We start from the raw sequence: 15,861 nt of genomic DNA, 5'->3' as shown, positions 1-15,861 counted from the left end.
AGGTAAACAGATGGTGGTGGAGAAACAACCTAAGCAAAATACACACAACCACACAGAAGCTCTGAGCAAATTTCATTTTGGTTTGGCTGCTATTTGGTTAGTTTACAGTGTATCATCATTGGGTTCTAGGAATAAATCTTTCCAGTTTGAAGAAAAGAGACAGAGAAGAAAAAACAACTGTTCTAGAGCAGCTGTCAATTTCCAATAAGCAAAAACAAGGACAAGCCATTTCCAAACGAATTTTAACCACAAACCACAAATTGGAGCTTTACTTTTAGAGGAATAAAGGGGATTTGACTAACTTTTCAAAATATGAAGAATAGAACAGAAAAGATTCATTTGCTCCTGTTTTGGAAATAGTATATATATACTACTTAGCAATACTTGAAATAAGAGGGCAGCAAATTTAAACAAAACAAAATAATAAACCTTTACACAAGAAAGTTCAGCATTTCCTTTGTTCTCCCATCAAAAGCACTTCATAAATATTCAGGTCTCAGGATATACGTGGTACTGAAAAGTGGCTTATTTTACAAAAATAGCAACTCAATGGAAGAAGCAATATGCCTAAATTATTCCTGCTTCTACCACCATCTCTTTCCGTCAACTGCAATTTTTCTTTATTTGCTGTGTCGTGGAAATTCATAATACAGAAATAAAGAAAATGATTTCAAACATTTGAAAATGTAAAACAGGAGTTCCCGTCATGGCTCAGTGGTTAACGAATCTGACTAGGAACCATGAGGTTGCAGGTTCGATCCCTGGCCTTGCTCAGTGGGTTAAGGATCCCGCATTGCTGTGTAGGCCGGCAGCTTCAGCTCCAATTAGACCCCTAGCCTGGGAACCTCCATATGCCGTGGGAGCAGCCCAAGAAAATGGCAAAAAGACAAAAAAACAGGTATGGGTAAATTTGTAAAGGAAGACTTCATAGCATGTGTCAATATCACTATCATTCAGATGCATTTAAGTAAAAAAAACCCTCACACCTGCAAGTGGTCATGTCTTCTTGTATACTACTACTACAATAAAACACACACACAAAGAAATTTCTGCTCTCACTGCTCCCACTTTGATTTGTTTTGAATGAGAAAAGGGAAATCTGCCATGCTCTGAAATAATGAGATTTTCAACCAGTTTGAAGCTGCAATGTCCTTATAACTATACTGGTTTTACAACATACTCCTCCTTATAGAATAGCTAAATGACAAGCTCCTTTACTTTTGGAGCAATTAAAATTAATTTTGTTTTGTTTTTTTTTTTTGCTTTTTAGGGCCACACTCTCGGCATATGGAGGTTCCCAGCCTAGGGGTCAAATCGGAGACACAGCTGTCGGCCTATACCACAGCCAAAGCAACGCCAGATCCAAGCCACATCTGAGACCTACATCATCGCTCACAGTATCACCAGACCCCCAACCCACTGAGCAAGGCCAGGGATTGAACATGCAACCTCATGGTTTCTAGTCAGATTCGTTTCCACTATGCCATGAAGGGAACTCCTGTTTTCAAATTTTTAGAATCATTTTTGTGGCAAAAGATCTTGAAACCTCGTGAAAATGGAATTAAGAATCATTACTCTGGAGTTCCCATTGTGGCTCAGTGGTTAACGAACCCGACTAACATCCATGAGGACATGGGTGTGATCCCTGGCCTTGCTCAGCGGGTTAAGGATCTGGCGTTGCCATGAGCTGTGGTGTAGGTCGCAGACGCGGCTCGGACTCCACGCTGCTCTGGTTTAGACCAGCAGCTATACAGCTCCAATTCAACCCCTAGCCTGGGAACCTCCATATGCTGTGGGTGTGGCCCTTTTTAAAAAGACCAAAAAAAAAAAAAAAAAAATCACTACTATAAATATTGGACACAAAAGTCTCTTATTTTAAATGAACTCAAAGGTTGGTAGAGATAATTTATATATGTATGAAAGAAATAGAGGGTTGATGGGAGAAAGAGTAATTAGGAAGAATATGGGGCTCAGGATTCAGATTCTACATCAAATGGAATAAGCTTGGGCAAATACTTTACCTCTTGTAAACTTCAGGTTTTCAGCAATAAAACCAGGATAACTGCCTTGCTTACTTCACAGGATTACATATCAAAAAATAGTAGGTAATATTTACTAATAGATACTGTTCTAAGTGTAGAATATGTATTGTTTAATTTAATCTTCACAATAACTAAGACTTAGGGGAATGTATCTGTGGCCACATGCCCAGTAAATGAGTGCAGAGTCTGAATTTGAATCCAGGTGGTCTGTCTCTAGAACTAGCATCCTTTTTTCTTTTAATATAAAAAATAGAATCAGGGGTTCCTATCATGGCTCAGAGGTTAACGAATCCAACTAGGAACCACAAGGCTTCAGGTTCGATCCCTGGCCTTGCTCAGTGGGTTAAGGATCCAGCGTTGCTGTGAGCTGTGGTGTAGGTTGCAGACATGGCTGGGATTCTACATTGCTGTGGCTCTGGTGTAGGCTGGCAGTTACAGCTCCGCTTAGACCCCTAGCCTGGGAACCTCTATATACCAAGGGACCGGCCCTAGAAAAGGCAAAAAGACAAAAAAAAAAAAAAAAAAATAGACTCTTTACTATGATTCACCGCTGATGTTTCATTTAATTTTGAAATTTCTCTAGTATGTTAAAATTGTGCCCCAGGAGGCCTGTAGCGTGAGCCTGTAAGGGTGGTTTACATTCCACTGAGTACCATGTTCAGGAGCCCAGCACTGTGTATATTTAGAAGTGAAATGGTCACAATTAACAACGCCTACAACTCCAAAGTGGTTAAAGAGGCTTGGCTTGTGGCTTGAATATGTACAGAGACGTGTGTGACTTTTTTATAATTTTTTTGGCTACACCCATGGCACCCAGAAGTTCCTGGGTAGGAATCAAACCTGTGCCACGTCAGTGACAATGTCAGATCCTTAACCTGCTGTGCCACCAGTGAACTCCAAGACGTATATAACTTCGATTTATATTTTTGGTATCTGTGAGGCAAGAGATTCTCAGTTATTTTCTCTAAAGAGGGAAGCCTTGAATAAGTAATTGCTGTTGCTACCACTGGCAGAACCAGGTGGCTAGACCATTGGCAGTGGCCCAACAGTCTGTAAAAATGCAGAGACAGAACAAATTGTTGGCCACGGTAAGATGACTGTCTAAAGTTCAGCTCATTTTGCTGACTCTTGGATCCATTCTTTGATCAAGGACGCCTGGGTTGAGGAATGAAGAGCACGGCTCTCCAGTAAGCTCCATCACATGTAGGTTTAATGCTGTCCATAAAGCGTACAAACTCTAACTGCTCTTTGTTCACTCACTGGATCCCAAAGGACTCCTGAGGAAGCCAGGTATCCAAGAGGGGGTGGCCTCCTCTAGTACCCGGTCGACTGGCAAAAGACTGAGGAAGGAAGAGGCCACCCTCTCGTGTGGGATACTTCGAGGGCCCAGACTTAGCTCTGCCACATAATTAACATCTCTGTCTTAGCAAGGAGGCCCTGGTGACTGTGCTGAGCCTGCAGAATGCTGCCTCCATGCTATGGAGATAAGAAGCAAAGGATACAGAGCTTCAAAGGTTCAGGGCTGTGAGAACCTGTTTCCAGGAGAGCTCAATATGCTATCAGAAAATGCCCTTTAAAGGAAGGTCGTTTCTCACACCAGAAATCCCCAGGCAACTTATGGTCATAGCGAGTGGTCCAGAGACTTCAGGAGGTATGAGAAAATGCTGCTAAAGCCTCCACAGTGGACGATTCTCTGGGGGAAAGGAGAAGAGACACTAATGGGAGTAACTATTTCATTATAATTTACGCAGATTCTAGAACTCTTTGTGGGAGGGAGCCCCAAATCAAGATGGGTCAATTTGTAACAGTATAACCAGGCTTAAGTAAAATTTGTAAATGAAGAATACGTTGCCTCTAGATCCCCCAAAAAGGCCTAAAAAATACTGGGTTTGTTTTAACATTGTAGATGCTGAGAGGGTCAATTGCCAATTCTTGACAGTGACAGAGATGCAGAAGCCCTCAGCTTACCAAGCAATTTCCAGAAATTTAACTGGGGTGGCAGGGCCTTGTACCATGTACAGGGAAATGCCATCTCCCTTTTTCTGAGCTCTACTGTGAATATCTGTATGTCCTCAAGAAGCAGGTCAAATGAATTTATTCAGAGGATGCTATCATCAGTGGGATGTTATATCTGTGCTCCTGGAGAAAACTGGATGTGGTTAAGATCCGGCCTACAAAGATTGCACACAAAGATAGGACTGCTGAAGGATCCCATGAGTGGCTAGGTAAAGACATAATCTGTCCTGGTGAAGGTGACGGCAAACTGTGGCTGTTGAAAAAGGCAGTGAACAGAACATGCTGGTAAAACCTATGACGGCAAAGTATTAACCAGTTGCTGACTGACTGGGGTCCAGAAATTGGATTCTTAATCACAGCTGTACAATAAAAGATTAGTACTTTGCAAACCATGTACATATAAGCTAAAGTCATTCTCGAAGTGAGGCACAGAGAGTATATGATGTCTATAGCTCTATGACTCACTGTTCAAATATAAGAACAGGACCAATCCATTTCCATTTCCATGGACTTTCTATTCATTCATCAAGTGGGAAAGATGAGGTTTCCTACTACAGATCGCCTGATACCTTAACAGTCATTTGAATAGGGATGAAAGAGCACTGCATAGTTATCTTATTGAGACCACATACTGACCTCTGAAACTGGATCTCTTATTGATTTTTATGCAGGGCAAGAGTTACAAGAGTTCACAGCTTGATTGTTCATGGCTAAGGTATATTCTGATTTCTCAGACCCATGTCACATTGGTTGCTAATAAATTTGAAGCTCACACTGCCCAAATAAGTTTTATTTTTAAAAGAGTAATTCTACCCAAGTTGCCTTATAAAAAGTATGTTACATGGAGTTCCTGTTGTGGCTCAGCAGAAACAAATCAGACTAGTTATCGGTGAGGATGCAGGTTCTATCCCTGGCCTCACTCAGTGGGTTAAGGACCTGGTGCTTCCGTGAGCTGTGGTGTAGGTCACAAACATGGCTCAGATCTGACGTTGCTGTGGCTGTGGCGTAGGCCAGCAGCTATAGTTCTGATTAGACCCCTAGCCTGGGAACTTCTACATGCCATAGTGCGGCCATAAAAAGCAAAAAAAACCCAAAAACAAACAAACAAAAAAACACAGTGGGTAACATACATACATATACATACGTACATATATATATATATATTGGGGCGGGGCTGTGCCCATAGCATGTTGAAGTTCCTGGGGTCAGGGACTGAACCTGAGCCACAGCTGTGACAACACCGAGTTCTTAACTGCTAGGACACCAAGGAACTCCAATCTAATTTTTATATTAAAAATTAGTTGAATCCTGCTGTATAACACAGGGAACTATATCTAATCACTTGTGATGGAACATGATAGAGGGTAATGTGAAAAAAGAATGTATATAAATGTATGACTGGGTCACTTTGCAGTACAGCAGAAATTGACAGACTGTTGTAAATCAACTATAATAAAATTTTTTTAATTATGTACATTAAAGTTAGTTACTCTGCTAGTGCTTTTCAGCATATATTCTGAACTCCTACAACTTTGAGAAGCATTTTTCCTCAAATGAGGAAACTGAAGCTCAAAAGAGCCCCAAGTCACTTTCCCAAGTTCATAAAGGCTGTCAGTGGTAGCGATGGGATTTGAACCTAAGTCTTATGAGCAGCTGTCTATGGATGCTTCCAATAATTCATTACCGAATTAAACTGAGGACAAAAGCAAAATTTTTTTTTTCTTTTTTCTTTTGTCTTTTTAGGGCCACACCCACGGCATATGGAGGTTCCCAAGCCAGGGGTCCAATCTGAGCTGTAGATGCTGGCCTATACCACAGCCACAGCAACGCCAGATCCTTAACCCAATGAGCAAGGCCAGGGATCGAACCCACATTCTCCTGAATACTAGTCAGATTCGCTTCCACTGTGCCACAACAGTAACTCCAAAAGTAAAACATTGTTAAAGAACTTAACCTGGAGTTCCCATTGTGGCTCATAGGGTTAAGAACCCAGGACGGTCTCCATTAGGGTTTGATCCCTGGCCTCGCTCAGTGGGTTAAGGATACAGTGTTGCCAAAGCTACAGTGTAGGCTGCAGATGCAGCTTGGATCCAGTGTTGCTGTGGCTGAGGCGCAGACCTCAGGTGCAGCTCTGATTAGACCCCTAGCCCAGGTGTGCCCGTAAAAACAAAAAAATGAAATCTTTATATGAAAAAGATACTACAGCTAACTATTTATTGAAGAACTATCAGACATTACTGTTATCATTTTCCAGGAGTCAAGATAACTGGAAGAGGAAGGAAAACACACCAGTAAGGTATTTCTGTGATGAAGAAAATATCAGTCTTGGGTTTTACCGTATACTGAAATCACAGCCAAGATGAGCCACGCGGTCCATTCCGGGAGGTACTTGATAAACACCAGGGCCATGAGGGCACTGATCATAATGAGATATGCCTGCTGGAGTCGCAATGGGCCTTTCCAGTGAATGGCAATCATTCCTACCACACCAAAATTCCAGATCAGGAGTGCCACCGTAATGTAATCCATGGCAACGTTATAGGTTTTAAACACTTCCCTGAAAAAAATTAAACAGATATCTAAAAAGATTTATGTACAATAAGTTTCATCAAAACATCGTTTAGAACTATGGTTCCCCAACACTAGGTCTTCATATCCCACCTTCATACTCGTAGCACCGTATCTGACATCAACTGTGCTGTTGTTCAATTTTTCTTTAAACTAATTCACTTCTTTCAAGTAGAGCTTATTTTAACAGAAAACTCTGTCAATCCTAACACCAATATCCAGTATGAAAGGACATAGCTGTAAAAGTAAGTACAAAAACTTTTTTAAAAAGGCCATATAACGCCTAAAATGCTATTCTATACTTTGGGTAACACTTGACTTAAATACCTGAAATTGGAAAAAATTAAACACACACAATGAATTTTAGAGCTAGGACATATGATGTTATTTTCATAAAATTAAATTTAGTGCAGCCGTTTTATATACACACACACAGATACATACATATAGTACACACATACACACAAATATGGAATATAGGCATAATACACTATGGCCTGAAAAAAAATATGATCTAATGTATGTAAAATAGAACATGAGGAGAGCAAGAGACCAATATGTTAATTCCTAAAAATATGCAGGACTTAGGGTGATGGGAATCTGATCATTTTTTACTTTTCTTTATAATCTTATGAAGTATCTTTTTATTTGTTTAGCATTTTTATAATGAAGAAAATTTCTATTTTAATTCTGTGGGAGAAATTCCGCAATCTTAAAATGAAAAAAAATACAAATATAGATGATGGGTAGCTGAGGAGAAAGAAAACATTTATTTAAGCAAAAAACTTTTTCAATGTGAAATTTCAAACTAAATGTTGAAATTTCTAGAAAATGCAATTGTTTGTAAGAAGCATTTTAGATATCCCAGCACTCAAAAAACAATAAACAAAATACCCCAAACTATTGTTAATCTTTGGCTAGGAAATACATATATATATATAAATATTATATACATATATATTCAAATCTCCTACTCCCCATAGCTTCCTCTAGTCCGTTTATGGTTTTACTTTCATATTTAAAATTTTAATCCATTTGGAATTTAGTCTGGTATAGATATAAAAAAGAAACTCAAGAACTCCCCCCTCCATGACTTCTCAATTATCCTAACACCAATTACTAAATAAATCCATCTATAGCCCACTGATTGTATACTACCTTTATCATAAATGAAATTCTTTTATATTTTGGGAGCATTTTTTTTTTTTTTAGTCTTTCTAATCTTTTCTACTGATCATCTGTTTATGGTACAGGTGTCACTCTTTTATTATTATAGTTTATAATTTCTTTCTTTTTTTTTTTTTTTTCTGGCTGTGCCCAAAGCATGTCAAAGTTCCCAGGCCAGGTATCAAACCCACACCACAGGAGCAACCCAAGCCACAAGAGAAGTCCTATTTTTATAATAATTTCACATCAGGTAAAAGAAGCATCTCTTCATTTTTCTTCTTTTTTGTAATTCTTTGGAGTACCTTCACTTATTTTTTAAATAAATTTTAAAATCATTTTGTCTGCACTAAAAATAAATCCTATTTGTATTTTTATTTGGCTTATATTAAAATTTAAAACAGGAGTTTCTGCTGTGGTGCAATGGAATCAGCAGCACTCTGGAGCTCTGGGATGAAGATTTGAAACCTAGCCTGGCACAGTGGGTTAAGGATCTGGCATTACTGAAGATGCAGCATGGGTTCACAACTGCAGCTTGAATCTGATTCCTGACCCAGGAACTCCATATGCCATGGGGCAGCCAAAAAATGAAAAAAATAAAATAAACTTAGAACTGACCTTTTTTTTTTTTTTTTTTTTTTTTTTTTTTGCTTTTTAGGGCTGTACCCAGGCTAGGGGTTGAGTCAGAGCTATAGCTACCAGCTTACGCCACAGCCACAGCAATGTAGGATACAAGCCATGTCTGCAACCCACACCACAGCTCACAACAACGCTGGATCCTTAACGCATTGAGTGAGGCCAGGGATCAAACCCATAACCTCATGGTTCCTAGTCGGATTTGTTTCTGCTGCACCACAACCAGAACTCCAGAACTGACATCTTTATGATACTAATTCTTTCCATGTAACCTGGTATAATTTTCTACTACAAATTTTCTTTTTAAGCCCTTAAGAGGCTTTTTAACACTTCTTAATAATAGACCTTACATAATTATTGTTTAATCCTAGATATTGTTTTTTGCTGCTATCATAAATGGGATTTTTGTTTTCATTGTTTTCTAACCAGTTGTCTATGTGCTGGCTATTGATTTATGTTAATTAATTTTGTACTCAGTTGCCTTACCAAACTTAGGGATTCTAATTGTCTTTTGGTTAATTCTGAAACTACAGAAACGATCATTTTATCTCTAATAACTGATAATTTAACCTTCTTTTCCAAAATGTATAGCTCTTCTTTCTTCCATTTAATTGTGTTCACGAGACCCTCCAGAGCAATGTTAGACAACGGTGATAAAGGAAATCCTTGTCTCATCCTCACATTAACAGCTCTGCTCTAGAGTTTCCCTAAGAGGATGATACTGACCTTCGGGATAAGATTCACACATTTTATCAAGTTAGAGAAGTAATCATCTGTTTGATTTATTATGGAATTTGACCAAGGCCAAATGATGAATTGTATAAAATTCTTGTTAACATGTACGAGATGATGACTTAGTAACATGGTGATTTATACTGATATTTGCTAATAATAAACCAGTCTTCCATCTTGCAAACAAACTCCATTTCCATTCGGTCATAATGTATTATTTCCCTCAATGTGTTTCTGCTTAATTTTTTTGTTTACTATTTAGTTATTCTTTTGGCATTAATAAACAGGACTGGTCTACAGTTTCTTTCTTCCTGATAATGTATAGGGTTTTGGTATGTTATGCTGGCTTCTTAAAATAAGTCTGGAAGCTTCTTTCTCTATGTTCTGGAATGGTTAAAAGTGCATTAGAGTTATCCACTCCTTAAAGGCTTAATAGAATTTCCCTATGAAACCATCTGGGTCTGGTGTTACTGTTACTGGTAGAGGTCAGATGAGAACCTCTTCAACAACTTTCTGTATTTTTTTCTTTATTCTACTTTGATTTTCTATTACTGCGGTGGTCAGTTTTGGTCATTAGTTCTCTTCCTAGAAAGTCATCCATTTCATAGAGATTCTTATGAGAAATTAAAAAAAAAAAATTTATGGCTGCATCAGCGGCATATGGAGGTTCCTTGGCCAGGGATTGAATCCAAACCACAGCTGTGACCTACACCATTGCTGTGACCTACGCCACAGCTACAGCAACACAGGATCCTGGCTGTGCCAGACCTGGGATCAAACCCATGCCTCTGTAGCAATCCGAGCCGCTGAAGTAGGATTCTTAATCACTGCACCACAGTGGGAACTCTGAGATTCTTACATTTATTACTTTGCCTATGGTTATTCCCTCTGCTCCTCTTAAAGAATTAACTCTTGGGAGTTCCCATCATGGCTCATCGGAAATGAATCTGACTAGCATCCATGAGGATGCAGGTTTGACCCCTGGCCTTGATCAGTGAACCCACTGGCATTGCTGTGAGCTGCGGTGTAGGTTGCAGATGCAGCTTGGATCATGGTGTAGGCCAGCAGTTGTAGTTCCGATTTGATCCCTTGCCTGGGAACCTCTATATGCCACGGGTGCAGCCCTAAAAAGACCTCCCCCCACCCTCCCCCCAAAAAAAGAATTAACTCTCTATTTTTAAGTTTTATTGCTTCTGTTCCTAATTCAAGAGTTAGTGCAATGGTTTACAAACTGCATTCTGCCACTGGGGCTGAGAGAAAGGCCAGGCAAAGAAATCTCTGAGCCTCTCTATTCTCTCCACGAGAGCAGTTCCTCTTTTTTCTATTTTATAGGGAAGATTCTCATGAGAGATTTCATTTGAAAGAAAACAGAATAACTGATGAAACAACATAAAAGTTTGAAAACCAATTATTCATGTTAATACACATGCTTGAAATAGTTAATATTCTGATTCACAGATTAAGTAAAGAATATAGTAAATTCTTTACTAAAAATGCTTAGAATAAACTACAGTTTTGAGTTCTTTCAGTTCTATTTATTATAAACAAGGATCAAGAATAGAAAATCCCTGGGAGTTCCTGTTGTGGTTCAGCAGAAACAAAGCTGCTCAGTATCCATGAGGACGCAGGTTGATCCATGGCCTCTCTCAGTGGGTTAAGGATTTGGTATTGCCATGAGCTGTGGTATAGGTCACAGATGTGGCTAGGATCTGGTGCTGCTGTGGCTGTGGTGTAGACCAGTGGCTACAGCTCCAATTCGACCCCTAGCCTGGGAACCTCTACATGCTGCAGGTGCAGCCCTAAAAAGACAAAAAAACAAAAATGAACAAAAAAAACCCTTTCAATAATTAATTGCATATATATATACCAAGTATGACCTATACATGGACAAAACTATAAGAATAATTCATCAACAAAGTACATGTCTTTACATGATATTTATAAAGCCCAAGTAGAGTTAATTTCTGAAAAACAGACCAAATGTTTCACCACTTACCCCAAGTAAATGAATGAGAAAAAGAACAGCAACAATAGGGATGAAATAATAAGCCAGGCATGGATGACCTAGAAAAGAAAGAGTTTCAATATAATTAACAGATTCTATAACCCTAAAAAAATCCAAACTCCTTATTTCAAAAAATATTATATTAGAATTCCCATTTTGGCTCAGCAGGTTAGGAATCCAACTAGTATCCATGAGGATGTGGGTTCAATCCCTAGCCTTGCTCAGTGGGTTAAAGGATCTGGCACTGCTGTAAGCTGCAGTGCAGGTTGCAGATGCAGCTTGGATTTGGCATTGTTGTGGCTGAGGCATAGGTCAGCGGCCATGGCTCCAATTCAACCCCTAGCCTGGGAACCTCTATATGCCACAGTTATGGCCCTAAAAAGACAACAAAAGGAGTTCCCATCATGGTTCAGCAGTTAATGAACCCAACTAGCATCCATGAGGACATGGGTTTGATCCCTGGTCTTGCTCAGTAGGTTAAGGATCTGGCACTGCCATGAGCTGTGGTGTAGGTTGGAGATGCAGCTCGGATCCTGAGTTGCTGTGGCTGTGGTGTAGGCAGCAGCTCTGATTTGACCCATAGCTTGGGAATCTCCATATGCCTTGGGTGTGGCCCTAAAAAGACCAAAAAAAAAAAAAAGACCAAAAAAGAAAAACCATTATATTATTTCATGGAGTTCCTGCTGTGGCATAGTGGGTTAAGGACACAGCATTGGTGCATCTGAGGCATAGATGGCAGCTGTAGCTCAGATCTGATCCCTAGCCTGGGTTTTCTAAATGCTGAGGGTATATCCAAAAAAGAAAAAAGGTATATATTATTTCTGTATATGTTATGGTTTTTTTTTTAGGGCTGCACCTGCAGCATATGGAGGTTCCCAGGCTAGGGGTCAAATTAGAGCTACAGCTTCCAGCCTACGCCACAGCCACTGCAACAACAGATTTGAGCCACATCCATGACCTCCTCTGCAGGTTGTGGCAATGCCAGATCCTTAACCCACTGAGCAAGGCCAGGGATCAAACTCACATCCTTATGGATACTAGTCGGATTCTTAACCCGCTGAGCAACAACAGGAACTCCTATGTTATGATTTTTATTTTTTTATCTATAACTTTTTATTATAGTTGATTTACAATGTTCTATCAATTTCTGCTGTATAGCAAAGTGACCCAGTAACACATGCACATACAATTTTTTTCTCACATTATCCTCCATTCATGCTATGATTTTTAAATGGCAAGGTACAAGTGGCTTTGGGATCAGTGAAAACTTAGAATTCTTCGGTGCTGAACTACTCATAATATAAAATAGAAATTTCAGGAGTTCCCGTCATGGCACAGCATAAATGAATCTGACTAGGAACCATGAGGTTGTGGGTTCGATCCCTGGCCTCGCTCAGTGGTTTAAGGATCTGGCGTTGCTGTGAGCTGTGGTATAGGTTGAAGACCCCGCTTGGATCCTGCAGTGCTGTGTCTGTGGCGTAGGCCAGCAGCTGCAGGTCCGATTCGACCCCTAGTCTGGGAACCTCCATATGCCGTAGAAGTGGCCCTAAAAAGCAAAAAGAAAAAAGAAAAAAAATTTCAGCAATATACACACACACACACGTAGAGAGAGAGAGAGAGAGAGAGAGAGAGAGAGAGAGACCCTGGTTTCTTTAGAAATAAAATATTTTACTTATTTTTATTTTTTGTGGGATCCAAGCCTCATCTTCGACCTGCGCCACAGTGCATAGCAACACTGGATCCTTAACCCACTGAGCAAGGCCAGGGATCAAATCTGCAACCTCATGGCTCCTAGTCCGATTCATTTCCTCTGTGCCACGACAGGAACTCCAGATAAAATTTTTTAAAGAATGCATTCTAAAACAAAATTATCAAATTATTGAAACCAAATTACCTATAGAATGGGAGAAAATATCCGCAAATTTTATGACAGGAGGTTAATATCCAAAATATACAAACGACTCACACAAATCAATATCAAAAAAAAAAAAAAAACAAAACAACCCAATCAAAAAATGGTCAAAAGAGGAGTTCTCTTATGGCTCAGCGGGTTAAGGATTCGGTGTTGTCACTGCAGTGGCTTGGGTTGGATTCCTGGCCTGGGAACTTCCACATGCCATGGGTGCAGTCAAAAAAGAAAAAGAGGAGTTCCCGTCGTGGCGCAGTGGTTAACGAATATGACTAGGAACCATGAGGTTGTGGGTTTGATCCCTGGCCTTGCTTGGTGGGTTGGGGATCCGGTGTTGCTGTGAGCTGTGGTGTAGGTTGCAGACTCGCTTGGATCCCGCATTGCTGTGGCTGTGGTGTAGGCCGGCGGCTATAGCTCTGATTGGACCGCTAGCCTGGGAACCTCCATGTGCCATGGGAAGTGGCCCTAGAAAAGGCGAAAAGACAAAAAAAAGAAAAGAAAAAAGAAAGACAGAGGACAGAGACACTTTTCCAAAGAATATATACAAATGGCTAACAGACACATGAAAAGAAGCTCAACAGCATTAACTACTAGGGCAATGCAAATCAAAACAATGAGGTATCACCTCATACTTGTCAGAATGGCTATCATCAAAATGACCACAAATAACAAATGTTAGAGCGGATGTAGAGAAAAGGGAACCCTTGTACAACTGCTGGTAGAAATGCAAATGTGTGCAGCCACTGTGGAAAACAGAACGGAAGTTCCTCAACAAACCAAAAACAGAACTACCGTATATCCAGCAATTGGATATAATATATGGATAAGAAGATATGGTATCTCCTCCAACCCAGCAACATACACACAATGGAGTCGACCTTTAAAAAGAATGAAATTCTGCCATTTGCAGCAACATGGATGGACCTAGAGGGTATATGCTTAAGAAGTAAGCCAGACAAAGACAAATACTGCATGATATCACTTATATGTGGAATCTAAGAAATTATGCAAATAAATACATATGCAAAGCAGAAAAAGACTCACAGATATAGAAAACAAACTAGTGGTTACCAAGGTGAAGCAGGAAGAGGAGCAAGTTAAGGGTTTAAGATTAGGAGATACAAACCACCATGTATAAAATAGATAAGAAACAGGATACATTGTATATAGCACAGGGAATTATAGCCATTATCTTATAATAACTTTTAATGGAGTATAATCTGTAAAACTACTAAATTACTATGCTGCACACCTGAAACTAATATAATATTGTATATCAACCTACACTTCAATTTAAAAAAATCAAGTCAACAAATGACATTTAAACTTAATATTTAAAAGTAGCAATATTTTCAATGGAGGAATTTTGATGCAGTTCTGAAATAAATAATTGGAAAAATAACTGATAAAAAAATTCAATAAAATTGCAAATCAGATATTCAGTGAAGTGATTTACATATAGGTAAACTGTACAGAGAGAACAGGCCTTCTAAATTATATAACGATTTGACAAAAGAGTATTCAGAGAGTTCCCGTCATGGCACAACAGAAATGAATCCAACTAGGAACCATGAGGTTGCAGGTTCGATCCCTGGACTCGCTCAGTGGGTTAAGGATCCGGTGTTGCCATGAACTGTGGTGTCGGTCTCAGATGCAGCTCGGATCTGGCATTTCTGTGGCTGTGGTGAAGGCTGGCAGCTGTGGCTCCCATTACAGACCTAGCCTGGGGACCTCCATGTGCCGTGGGCACGGCCCTAAAAAGCAAAAAAAAAAAAGAATATTCAGAATCTGAGGTTCCAGTAAGTATTGCAATGCTATCTTTATTTTACTTGGTTTATTAATAAGTATTAATATTATAAACTTTTGAAATATTTTTATGTTAGTCCATCATCATGCAGAATTCACACTGCACTAAATATTAGTTGCTATTACCCATGTACAGCTTATTAATATGAGAATCAGAACTTGATTTTTATAATCTATTATACAAGATAAAAAATTTTATGGTAACTTTATGTAATGAGTATATTTGAGAAAATACGATACAACCCAAGGAGGCTTTGAAAAAACAGAATGGAGAAGAGTGATAAATTGCCAAGTAATTTTTAACCAAAAGTGAAATTATTTTGAGGTGGAAATACTGACAATATGCTTTAATCTTTCAATGAGGTTTACTGTTTAATGAGAGAAGGAGCTACTTAAGCACCAACTTTTGTTTGTTTGTTTGTTTGTTTTTTTGGTTTTTAAGGCTGCAGCCGAGACATACGGAAGTTCCCAGGTTAGGGGTCCAATCGGAGCTGTAGCTGGTAACCTATGCCACAGCCACAGCAGCACAGGATCCGAGCCATGTCTTCAACCTATATACACCAGAGCTCATGGCAATGCCGGATCCTTAACCCACTGAGTGAGGCCAGGGATCAAAACTGCAGCCTCCTACTCAGATTCGTTTCCACTGCACCACGAGAGGAACTCCTAACCAACTTTTCAAAACATATCTCTTAACCAGAAAAGACCAAATCAAACCTTGAAGGAGAGAAAAGCTTCAAATCAAGAATACTATTTTGTCTTCATTAAAAAAAAAAAATCTCCCAGACAGATTGGGGGGTGGGAGGATGGGCTGGGGGTTTGGGATGGAAATGCTATAAAATTGGGTTGTGATGATCAGTGCACAACTATAAATGTAATAAAATTCACTGAGTAATTAATAAAAAAAATAATGACAAGCAATGTCCCCTAAAAAAAAAACTTCCACATCCACCTCTAGGATCCAGTTGTTCCAAATTATCCAG

General features: G+C 39.4%; 1 protein-coding gene across 2 annotated transcripts in view; it reads right to left on the bottom strand.

Annotated features, from left to right (window-relative positions):
• Positions 1-15,861, bottom strand: part of PSEN1 (presenilin 1) — an 89,706-nt gene that overhangs the window by 24,933 nt on the left and 48,912 nt on the right. For both annotated transcript variants that reach the window (XM_005666340.3, NM_001078667.1), the window contains 2 exon segments: positions 11,155-11,222; positions 6,395-6,615 (listed from right to left, as the gene is read on the bottom strand). In XM_005666340.3, the coding sequence (XP_005666397.1) occupies positions 6,395-6,615; positions 11,155-11,222 (289 nt within the window).

Source organism: Sus scrofa, chromosome 7 (assembly GCF_000003025.6).
Source record: "Sus scrofa isolate TJ Tabasco breed Duroc chromosome 7, Sscrofa11.1, whole genome shotgun sequence".
In the NCBI taxonomy this organism is placed as follows: domain Eukaryota; kingdom Metazoa; phylum Chordata; class Mammalia; order Artiodactyla; family Suidae; genus Sus; species Sus scrofa.
Note: the sequence above shows the minus strand (reverse complement) of the source record. Positions and strands in the feature narration are given on the sequence as shown.